The sequence below is a fragment of the Leptonotus elevatus genome, chromosome 20 (assembly GCF_054856555.1).
Source record: "Leptonotus elevatus isolate MCC_2025b chromosome 20, RoL_Lele_1.0, whole genome shotgun sequence".
Classification (NCBI taxonomy): domain Eukaryota; kingdom Metazoa; phylum Chordata; class Actinopteri; order Syngnathiformes; family Syngnathidae; genus Leptonotus; species Leptonotus elevatus.
In genome coordinates this window covers 7,551,726-7,564,016 of record NC_141258.1, presented here as the reverse complement: position 1 = coordinate 7,564,016, position 12,291 = coordinate 7,551,726, and the positions used below count along the sequence as shown (strand labels likewise).

Genomic DNA, 12,291 nt, shown 5'->3' with positions numbered 1-12,291 from the left:
CTTTTTTGTAAAAAAAAAAATACTCGTTAAGTGCTCTTATGATAAGTAGACAATTGTTTTTGCTTTTATTAAGAGACTTGTACTTTATGGTTTAATTAATAGGATTTCGTGCCCTGCAAAGTCAATTCAAGAGATTTTTTTTCTAAATAAATTGTATATGTTTGAAGTGAAATGTTTAGATGTAGCGTTACCGTTTAAAATGGCACCCAGTGAGACACTTCCACTATATAAGAACTTGAGCGCATTCGTTTATCTGGTGAAATTACAAGTCGCTCAATTATTATTACTTGGCACGTAGCCGTTAGCATGCGAGCTAGCTGTTGGCTAGCACCTCTCGCTGTTAAGCGGATCTACTTCTGCAGATGAAAATTTTAGGGATGCGTTGCCATCAGAAAGACGCGAGATAAAGGTAGCATCCTTTTTGTTTTTTTAGAGGGGCGTGGTTTCACTCATTTAGAAAGCGTTTGAGAGCAGAGACAATGGCTTGATTTTTCGCAATTTTGAAGCATTATTTGATATATTTGGCAGTTTGTAATCTTTAAATTTTTTTAGGGCTGTTAATAACACTTCTCTGTGATATGTCAAAAGTAGAAGACACTTTTAATTCATTCACTGCCATTGACGGCTATAGACGTAAAAAAATCATTTTAACTAATTCTATTTAAAAAAAAATTCACTTTTGTTAACAAGAGTATGAAAACCTAGAATTGTGTATTATTTATATATAATTTGTGATTAATCGTGAGTTAACTAGTGAAGTCATGCGATTAATTACGATTAAAAATGGTAATCGCCTGACACCCTAATTTTTAATAATCTTTTTTTTTTGATTTTTTTTATTAATAATTGAAAAAAATAATTGCAATTATTTTATCTTATAAAAAATAAATAAATAAAAAGATTATTAAAAATTAGGGTGTCGGGCGATTACCATTTTTAATTGTAATTAATCGCATTATTTCACTAGTTAACTCACGATTAATCACACATTTTATATCTGTTCTAATAAAATAACAAATAAGTATAGGTTTTCATACTCTTGTTAACTAAAGTGGGAAAAATGTTAAACTAATAGAAATAGTTCAAATGAAATTTTGACGTCTATAGCCTGTCAATGGCAGTGAATGAAAAAAAAAGTTGCCTTAGCAAGCAAGACAAAAAATTAATGAAATGAGGAATATCTTGCTTAATTGAAGAAAATCATCTGCCAAAAGAAAAAAAGTCCTTTGAATTTACTGGTAAACTGGTGTGATTTTTTTTAAAAGGGCAAAAATAAATAAAAATAAGGATGACTTCTTTTGCCAGTTTAGCATATTTGAATCATGTGCAACTGACTTACATGTTAAACATGCAGAAATTCAAATTACTTTCTTTCAACTTCAAAACTCTACTACTTATTCGTAGTTAGGCACCCGTGGATAGGCATATTTGCAGATTCTTTGGTTTTTTTTCATTAAAAAAAGTTTTTTCTTTTTTTGGGGGGGCGGCTAGAGTTTTTCGTGGAAAGCGCATATTAAATATTTAGTTTATTGAAGATTTTTTGAATTATTATTTTTATTTTTATTTTGTCTTCCCCAACATGCAACTTTTTCACTACTCATACAAAGTAGATCGATACTAATTGCTAGTGCAATTATCACCCGGTTCTTATTTTAAGATGAACTTTTTCATAAGCGGTAATGCAATTTCAATATCACGTTGAGATGAAATTAAAAACACATCTTGAAGGAAGTGAAATACACTTAGACAAAAAAACTACCTGGTTAAAAGAAAAATCGAAAACGGAGACTTTTGAAGGCTTCCTTCTTTTGTGCGGATCACTGGCAGTCACGGTGACGCTCATGCTTGTAGAAAACAGTCCAACAACTTTGATTAAAAACACAAAAAATATATTCTAACATTGGCTTCATTGTGGGCATTATTAGCTTCATTAGCCTGTCCTGCATCTTATGTCCCCCCCTCCCCCGTAGAAAAAGCCGTGACGCTCCACTCGAGGCTCCTCCAAAGGCGAAATTGGCTTCTGTCCATGTCCATAATGAGGAGATGTGGGAGAATAAATAGATAGCTCAATAAACACTTTACCTCTTATTGCCCCCCCCCCCCCCCCCCACACCTCTCCACTCCTCCTCTCCCCTCTGCACGTATGCGCAGCTCAGCAAAACTACTGTACGTGCATATGCGTGTGTTTCATTTCTGTAGGTGTGTGTGTGGTGGACAGTCTCATGAATATTCCGTTTCATCTGCTGGCGCTGTGACAATGACAGAGCTAATGACATTGACAGATGTAGTGATTGCTCTGTACGCCAACCCCCCCCCCCCCCCCCCCCCTCTCAGCGTACGTGTTGTTTGCGTGCGCGATTAGGCAGGAACAGCAGTATACATCAAATAAACTACACAGCTAATATCATAAACATCACCACTCTTCAAGGCGCGGCTACCGCGCTAGCAAAATAAATCAGCTCGCCTCGCGCAACATGTTGTAGAACGCCGTCGTGTCACTGAAGCAATGTACCAATCTGACAAGCCCCCCCCCACCCCCCTTCCTTTTTGCTATCCGCAGGTGAGCGCATGCTGACCTTCGACCTGCACAGTCTGGCAACACTGGCGGCCGCCCGGGCCTTGGAGATGGGGGGAGGGGCTCCTCACGGCGGAGCCGAGCAACGGTGTCAAATTAGGGAGAGGGTGAATTTGCGCAGGAAGTGCAATTGGACGCCTCGCCATGAGCCGGTGAGGTTTTGCGCGGATGTGTTTTGGGGTTTGAGGTACGAATCTGGGCATATTAGTACCTTGTGTGTAAATAATACACTTTGAATATTGAGGTTTCCCAAAACTTTATTTTTTGCTTGCCATACAAAATAAATTGTTGACAGATTAAGTCATAAAGCCACAGATGTGTCTGCATTATTATAATCTAATGTATTTATTTATATACACACACATATATACAGGGCTGGACTGGCCATCTGGCATAACAGGGCAGATGCCCGTTGGGACGGCCTCTTTTGGGGCCGATGCAGTGCTTTTTAACTATTATTTTCCTACATTTTACCCCAAGAGACAGGCCCACAATTTAGAGGGACTGGTCCGGTAATCCAGTTGGAATATAGATCGCAAACTGAAACATCAATAAACATCAGTGGCAGAACTACATGTTAGGCCTAAGTCCATCCCTGCATATACACTTACCTTTACATACTTACTGTTTTGTTTACGCCACATTTGTTTGATAGAATTTTTAGCAAGTAACCTGTAGTTAAAAAAATATTTATGTATAATAAATCTGATATTGTTTATTTTAATACATAATTTATTCCCTGTGTTTATTAAAAATAATTAATTACAATTAATTACCAAATTAAAATAATAATTTCATCAATTAAAAAATATGACAAAAATATTGCAATCATAATATTGGGGGGGTCACTGTTAGATTTCTGCCCTACTACTCGCCCTCCCGTCCGTCTTTTGTGGCTCTTTTTGAGTTCAGCATTAACATTCCCTTGCTTTGTGTGTGTGCGTGTGTGCGTGTGCGTGTGCGTGTGCGTGTGCGTGTGTATGTATCAGGTGTGTCCGGTGAAGGGCTCCATGGAGACGATGGGAGGGGAGGAGCTGGCCATGCGTGTCCAGCTGGCTGAGATACAGCGCCGCTACAAAGAGAAACAGAGAGAATTGGCCAAGCTTCAGAGGAAACACGACCACCAGTAAGCGCGCACACACGCACACACACACCTTTTGAACTGCTGTGCATTTCAACATCCACAATGCCCTCATCCCCGCTCGTACCTGAACACAGTTTGACCTGCAGCCAGCACAAGTTCCCCTCTGTAGCTGTTCCGCTCTCATCTTTTTCCCGTCCTCTCCGCAGGAAAGAGGAGACGTCTCGCAGCCCTGCCCGCAGGGGGCCGGGACGGCCCCGCAAGCGCAAGTCCACCCCCGGCGCGCCGGCTCCAGACGCCTCCAAAAGACTCAGGTGAGGTCCTGCGACGCGGCGCCCGCACAATCAAGCCTGATTGGCGAGCTGGGTGGCTCATTTGGCCTGATTTGTGTTTGTGTTTTTGGTGAAAGGCGCGCTTGATTTGTCAAGAAGTTCTACTTCTTCAAATGAATTGATTTCAACGCTCCTATAGCTGATGATTTGCTTGATTGGACGCTGGAAGGGGCTGCTTGCGCACATACAAACACGCGCACACATGCTGAGAAGTTACAGTGTTCCCCTGCTATAGTGTGGTTTGTGGCTTTGGCGCCAAAGCACTCATTTTAAAGGGATACTTGACTTATTGAGCCATTTTCAGCAGTTAACATTTTTGTCATTTTGTCCAGAATGAATTTGATACCCTTAAAAACTATTTTTTTCCCCCCAATTGCTGTCAACTGAAGATGACGTCACCCTTGCTGAGGAAGCAGGTAACGACCAACCATAGCTCAGTTTGCTGACCAAACCCAGAAAAACAGATGAGCCATGATTGGTCGTTACCTACGCTCTAAAAACAGTTGGGTCAAAAATAACCCACCTATGGGTTAATTTGACCCAACTTTGAGTCTTTTAGTGTAAAACAACTCGTAAATATTGGTCAGATCCTTTACTTGGGTTAAAAAAATTGGGTCATTTTGTATAAAACAACCCAGCAAGTTGGGTCAAATTGAGCCATAATTGGGTTACTTTTGACCCAACTGTTTTTAGAGTGTACTTCCTCAGCACAGGTGATGGTCATCTTCAGTCGACAGCAAGTGGAAAATGTAGTTTTTAAAGGTATGAATTGTACATGAAAAATAATGAAGTTATCAAATTCATTCTGGATGAACTTTTTTTTCTGCTGAAAATGGCTCACTGAGTCAAGTATCCCTTTAAATCATCTTTCCACATTGAATTCTAAAAAAATGAGCCAAATTTGTGTTTTTAATAATAAATAAATAAATACAGATATAATATTGCAGTAATATTAGTAATTCTTCATGAAGGATAAAGAATATATGCTTGTGAGTATTGTTGTATTATCTGACTACATTGGTTTGTGTTCAACTATGCATTGCTTTATTTGTTTCAAAAGTGAAACTCTCTTATGCTAGCCGTTAGCATGCTAATAGCGTCTAATAGCATTAAGCTAAGTTTAAGGGAAATCGAACGCGAGTTTACTTTATGCGCTCAGCAGGATTTTTTTTTTAAAAGAGGAGTCTTGACGAAGGCGACCATTCCTCCTTCATTAATCATCATTAATCACTTTTAATCATATCTATCACTCGCATTGATTATGTCCTGCTTCCCAGTGAACCATTAGCATGCATTAATATAGCCGGGCAAAGTCCTGATGTACAGTTATTACAGTGATAAACGACTCGACGCCAGCCGCGCCCACTGCAGCACACCGCCACACATTCATACGCGCGCACACACACACACACACACACACACACACACACACTACACTACAAACACACCCTCAGTATTCCGGCACATTCAATGATGAATGTGTTTTCTCATGCCGCCCCACCTCTGCTGGCATGTGCCCCCCTCGCCTAGATAAAATGATTAGAGAATTTCAAGGTTTGTCACGGTTACCATTATTAGAAACGCTAATGGGAATGCCAATGAAAGGCTTTACTCACACATGCCTATGCAATCCTTACTCACACGCTCGCTCTCAAGCAGAGTTTGTTTAATTGCTGAAGCCGGCTGCTACGTGCCCGAACAGCGTTTCTTTTGTTATTAATAAGCGATTTGTTTATGCTCTCCTCTCGATGGGAGCGTTGGAAGCGCGGTGATGTTGAAGAGACGGTGGGGAAGCGCGGACAAAATGAAATACTGTACAGTATTCACTCTTTGAGTGTCACTGAACACGACTGAAGTAACAAATGTGCTCCCCCAAAAAATAGTGTTATAAGAGATAATTATGTAAAGACACTCTTTTTAAGCAAAAAGGGGATGAGAGAAAAATGGGCACAACAACAGCTGTAATCGTATTCACATTTTCAAATCAAAACTTGTACTACATTCCGAGGAAATCATAATGTCCGATCACCCAGCTAATTTTAGAACAGGCCTGTGTGCTACTTATTGGGGTCAAACGGGGGCTACCTTGTGACTGCTTGTTTTTGGTCCAGTTCAGACTGTACCGTACTTTGAAAACTGTGGTTCTCAAAATGGAGTCTCTGAGGGTCAGTCAAATAATTAGCATACATTTTTAATGTCGCCTTTTTATTTATTTTTAATTTTTTTGTGCTATCCTCCATTTGGGGGGACCCATGCTCTTAAACCAAGCATGCTAGGCAATTACTCCACTATACTTCAGCTATGGGCTAATTAACTCATTCACTCCCAGCCATTTTCACCGAAGCAACCCCCTTCGCTCACGGCTGTTTTACTGGATTTTGCAAGGCCCACAGAATATATTGTGTTCTGTTGCTATAAAAACCTAAAGATAAAATAAATACAGATTAGAAATTATATTTGTATTTGTTTTGCAGCAATTAGCATTAGAATATCGCTAACTTTCATCAATACTCACATTCCTGGTGAAAAACACTGTCAAAAAGAGCTTGCTGTAACATGGCCATGGCTGATCTCTTATACTCTGCTGCTTGACACACACAAAAATCTTGGGCAGGAATTAAAGGCAAAAGTCATTTTTGATGCTAAATATTAAATTGAATTTGGTTACGTTCCTTCCTGTTAACCGGATTTATGATTATTTAGGCTGTAATGTTCTAAAATAAATCATCCCCATGGCTTGTTAAGGGACAAAAAAATGTCTCTTCTCTAAGGTTGTCAGGTGAAGCTCAACTTGACAGGTAGCCGCGCCCCCCCATTAAGTCCGGCATGTCATCGTTCCGCTTCACGCCAAAAGTTTGTTGCGAAGGGCCCGAGGTCAAGCTTTTCCAAACACTTGCGTGCTGCGGCATTCAAATTTCTCATAACTTGATGCTGAGGGCCAACGCTCGCCTCTGTGGGAATATAAGATTCCCGTGCCTCAGACACCAGCTGCTAACACCGTGTGTGCGCGAACGCGCCAGCATACAATGAAGGGAAGGACACAGCGAGGGAGGCGGGTGGGGGGCGGAGGCACCGCGGTGTAGTGTTCAATAGATGTTAGTGTTTATTGATCGAGCCCCGAAGCTCCGGTCAACGGACAGACTCCCTGGAGACTGCTTCATCTCGCCTGTTCCAACCATCCTCCTCACACACACACACACACACACACACACACACACACACACACACACACACCATCCTCATCATCATCACCCTTTTAATGTGGTCGAATATTTTGCCTCATCGAAGTTATGAGACAGGGTCGATCGAGGGGAAACGGAGAGTGGATAACGTAACAATGACGGGAATGAAAGCTGTACATACGCAACTTTTTTTTTTTTTTTTTTTTTTTTTAATGACACCTTTTCTCTTTTATATTCTCTGTGATCCGTTTCCCAGGACTGGTGTTAATTTACAGGATGAAGAAAGAGTCAGGAAGAAGCATGACTTCAGCAGCCTCAGCGCCACACGGGTCAGTCGCACAGACGCAGACGTCCACTTTCTGCTGCCACCTTTTCGATTAGCGGAAGGGATATTCGTCAACCAAACATGGCAATTACCTCAGAAATGGGCTGTTAATGCGGCAAAAAAAAAAAAGTGCCGCGGAGGCAAAACATGATATATGATCATAGCTATCCCCAGAGACGATGCAAATAGGCCCCTGAGAGCAGTTTATTGAGCCAATGGACTTAGTTTACAAAAATGAACGTCACAAAAAGTACATACACTAAAAGTCAAAATGAAATACAAAACGAACGATGATGAAAAATCCCCAAATATGCGCCTTCGCAGTTGAACGAGGGCTGCAAGCACCGAGGTCGTCCCAGCGCCCTGAGTTCCAGACTGGCCAGACGGGTAAGCCAGCTGAAGCAGAAGGCCGCAGCCCAGCGTGCCACGCCGCACTGCCGAGCGGCCGCCGGAGCGGAAGAGGGGCCGAAGAGTCACTGCGGACACGGGGGAGCAGGTGCGCACTGTGGGCACTTGATCTACGACAAGCCAAATGATCGATGATAACTTCCCGCTGCTGTTTTATTAAGACTCACAACAGGAATGGGAGGCCAGTCAGACCGTTAGGAGAAAGCGGGGTCGGAAACCCAAGGCGTTGATGAGCCCCGACTCGAACCGAACGCCGAGCTCAAACCGTGTCTCTGAGAAGCAGGACGTCAGGGAAAGGAGTGACAGTGAGAGTTCGGGACGTGGTGAGTAGAACCCATTTGCGCAAAATGCCCTTTATTATTATTTTGTCATTTATTATCATTTAAGTGACGACACTGATTATAGTTGTTGATTTCTGACAACACAATTTTTCTATAAATCTTTGTTAGTGTTTACATTTGAAATGGTCCGTTTTTAGAAAATCACAATGTCCCATCACCGCTGAACTATTTTTCTTTAGTTTTAAACAGTTGAACGTACATTGGTGGCTGTGTCTCTCCTTGCCCCATCATGAGACCATCGTTGATGATCTGATTTATAAACAACTGAGAGTGTATTTGTGACTGTGTCAGCCCTTATGGTTAAAATGAGACTAAAAACAAGACTAAAATGGACGCTTTCAAGTAACCCATTTTTATATTACCTAGTTTTTTGTAGAGTTGATTGTCTGATTCATAAACACAAACTGCACAGGTGATCATGAGACCGTCATGGCTAAAATGAGACTAAAAATGAGACTAAAAATGAGACTAAAAATGAGACTAAAATGAGACTAAAAATGAGACTAAAATGAGACTAAAAATGAGACTAAAATGAGACTAAAAATGAGACTAAAAATGAGACTAAAAATGAGACTAAAAATGAGACTAAATATGATGCTTTGCTTTGAAGTAACCATTTTTTAGTACCTGCACCTGATTCATAAACAGCTGAAAGTGCTGTGTCACTCCTTGACCCACCATTGAACCAACATAGCTCAAATGAGACTAAAAATTAGAGTAAAACGGAAGTTTTTTAGTATTTGTAATTTTATGTAGAGTTGATTGTCTGATTCATTAACAGCTGAAAGTGCATTGGTAGCTGTGTCTCTCCTTGCCCCATTATGGGACCATTATGGCTAAAATGAGACTTAAAAAAAAGAGACTTCTTTGAAGTCGAGATTTAAAAATGAGACTAAAATGAGACTAAAAATGAGACTAAAATGATGCTTTGAAGTAACCATTTTTTTAGTACCTGCACCTGATTCATAAACAGCTGAAACTGCATAGGTGATCATGAGACCGTCATGGCTAAAATGAGACTAAAAATGAGACTAAAAATGAGACTAAATATGATGCTTTGAAGTAACCATTTTTTAGTACCTGCACCTGATTCATAATCAGCTGAAAGTGCTGTGTCACTCCTTGACCCACCATTGAACCAACATAGCTCAAATGAGACTAAAAATTAGAGTAAAACGGAAGTTTTTTAGTATTTGTAATTTTATGTAGAGTTGATTGTCTGATTCATTAACAGCTGAAAGTGCATTGGTAGCTGTGTCTCTCCTTGCCCCATTATGGGACCATTATGGCTAAAATGAGACTTAAAAAAAAAAAGAGACTTCTTTGAAGTCGAGATTTAAAAATGAGACTAAAATGAGACTAAAAATGAGACTAAAATGATGCTTTGAAGTAACCATTTTTTTAGTACCTGCACCTGATTCATAAACAGCTGAAACTGCATAGGTGATCATGAGACCGTCATGGCTAAAACGAGACTAAAAATGAGATTAAAATGAGACTAAAAATGAGACTAAAAATGAGACTAAAAATGAGACTAAAACGGATGCTTTGAAGTAAAAAAATTGTTTTTGTTTTTTTTAAGTACAAAAAGGTTTGTGAAAATTGATTATCTTTTATAAACAGCTGAAAGTGCATTGGTGACAGTGTCTCTCCTTTGGCCCATCATTGTTAAAATAAGACAAAAAATGAGACCAAAATGGACACTTTGAAGTAGCCCGTTTTTTAGTACCTATTGTTTTATGTCGAGTTGATTTGGATTAAAGCTAAGACATTATCAGGCAGACACTGCGCAATTTCATCCCGATGGCGTGCCGGTGTGCGAGAGCGGGTATTCGTTGGCACGCGGCTCGTCCGTGAGCGAAACGTCTCCCATCATTAGTGGCCTCTTCTCACTTCTCGGCTCTTCTGTCACAGCGTTAAAACCGTTAACGACTTGCCGCAGGCGTGCGCCGCCGCTCCCTCTTGTAACTCCCCCCCTTTCCCCACCACCCGAGACCCCCCCCCCCCCGACACTGTACGGTAACACGATCTCGCTCTGGCCCTGTTCAGAATGTCGCACCCATGTCGTCGTCGCTCCGCTTCACCCCCGCGGCTTAGAGAGGATTCCCTCCTCGGGAGGCCCGTGAACTGAGGAGGGACAAATGGATCCTTTTTTTTTTTTTTTTTTTCCTATGCAAGATGCAAAAACTTCAGGGAAGAAAGTGGTTGACCCTGTGCCCTTTTGATGACACTGACATATTGTGGCTGAGCGAGTGTGCGTGTGTATGTGTCAGCAAAGCGTTGACGGCGGCGGCGTAAGTGACAAGTGTGTCGGGGACGTGTCGACACTCGACACGACCCTTGCAGTCGGTGACACGCAGCTGCCAATAACTATCAGATGCGAGCGCGCCGGCGTGTAAATCAAGGTCGGCATATGTGAACGTGCGCGCATGTCCAAATTGGCTCCCCCTCGACAAGAACCCGCCAACTGTTACGAGCCAACCGTCCCGAGAGTTGTTCCACTTTAATACCCTCGCTCCTCTGTTGGCTCTCTTTCGATTGGCTGTGCCTAATGTTGTGGCCACGGAGCGTACTTACCAATATGGACGTTTTTCAACACGTTGCGTACACGCTAAAGGAATATTGAAAGTCGGCTGTCGATACGTTCTGTCAAGCAAGTCCCCGGACGTAGTTAATGGTGTTTGCATTCAGATCATTCGAACCTTATGTGACTGATCCTATTGATGTTGCGCTTCCGCAGAGGATGAGGACGACTGCAGCTGCAGCAGTGATGAGGGAGCCAATGACATCAGGATTAGCTCATCCTCCAAAGAAGCGCCTCTGAACTCCACCTCGAGGCTCCACTCAAACCAGAAAAACGGTACGAAGAAACCGGGACCTCCAGGTGAAATCTTAATGCACGTTTATCATGAACGCGTGGATGATATTTAACACCCGAGAATTGAATCCAAATCTCACATCGACCCACTCAGGAAACATGGCCGTCCCGGAGCAGACAAAGGCCCACAGGAGGCAGTGCCTAACCAACTGCAAAAGTGAACGTCCAGGTCAGCACGGTTCGAGAAGAGCTTCTCTTCCCAACTGGGCGGCCTCATCAGCGGGCTGCAGTTTTGGGGATGGCCGAGGGAACCATGGAGCTCTGGTGGAAGATAACAGGAATTGCAAGGAAGCAATGAGGAGACACTCAGCAGTGCACAATCATTTGGCAAAGGTGAGACGACTATAATCTGCCCCTGAAATAATCATGCTCAATTTTGATGGCCGCTCAGAGCTATTCATATCGTATGCTTTCATTTAGCCATGCTTTCATAGAATTGGTCAATAAATTCAATAGTTTTTTTGTTTTTTGTTTTTTTTGTATTCATTTATGTCACAAAATAATCGGTTGATGGATTTATTGTAAATTAAAAAAATATGAATACATATAAATATTTATTATTAAACTACTTGAATAATATATTTGAATATTTTATGAAATAATTGCATAATCATTCATAATCAAAGAAATCAAGTAATTATATTAAAATATTAGAAATATTTTATCTTATATAACCTGCATGTTTCTTAAAATTGGTTAATTGGATTTTATTTTGGATTTTTTATGTAAGTTGAATTCATTTATCCTACAAAAATAACTAAATCCATTTAGCCTACATCTAACCTTTTTAATTTGTTGTATAAAATAATTTGTTAATTAATTATAATTGAATTTATTATATTTATCATAAGTAAAACAATTATAAATAGTTTCATTATTAAACAACTACAAATATTTTAATTATTAAAATAACCCATTTCACAGTCCTTTTTTTTTATGACCTCCCTTTACAAATCCCAACCACAAAAAAAAAGGTGCCCCTTTTGACAGGTGTACCTTTTGTGTACTGTGCCATGCATTCGCAGAAAATGTTCTCAGTGATTAGTAGTGTTGTTGAAAGTAGACAATTGATGTCCGTTTTGAGTTGTCAACAAAGGCCTTTTTTTTTTTTTGCAATAAAATGCAAGAGCAAGAATTCTAAATTGTAGTTAATGTCCCGTTCATAGGCC

The 12,291-nt window shown here is 40.8% G+C and overlaps 1 protein-coding gene across 2 annotated transcripts in view; it reads left to right on the top strand.

Annotated features, from left to right (window-relative positions):
* bahcc1b (BAH domain and coiled-coil containing 1b) overlaps nucleotides 1-12,291 on the top strand; it is a 62,683-nt gene that overhangs the window by 42,617 nt on the left and 7,775 nt on the right. The window contains exons 12-19 of one of the 2 annotated variants that reach the window (XM_086064480.1): nucleotides 2,561-2,727; nucleotides 3,565-3,701; nucleotides 3,866-3,970; nucleotides 7,427-7,499; nucleotides 7,820-7,991; nucleotides 8,065-8,226; nucleotides 10,985-11,104; nucleotides 11,217-11,455. In XM_086064480.1, coding sequence (XP_085920606.1) covers nucleotides 2,561-2,727; nucleotides 3,565-3,701; nucleotides 3,866-3,970; nucleotides 7,427-7,499; nucleotides 7,820-7,991; nucleotides 8,065-8,226; nucleotides 10,985-11,104; nucleotides 11,217-11,455 — 1,175 coding nt within the window. Of the gene's footprint in view, nucleotides 1-2,560; nucleotides 2,728-3,564; nucleotides 3,702-3,865; nucleotides 3,971-7,426; nucleotides 7,500-7,819; nucleotides 7,992-8,064; nucleotides 8,227-10,984; nucleotides 11,129-11,216; nucleotides 11,456-12,291 lie in introns of both variants that reach the window. The other variant, XM_086064479.1, reaches the window with a different exon arrangement.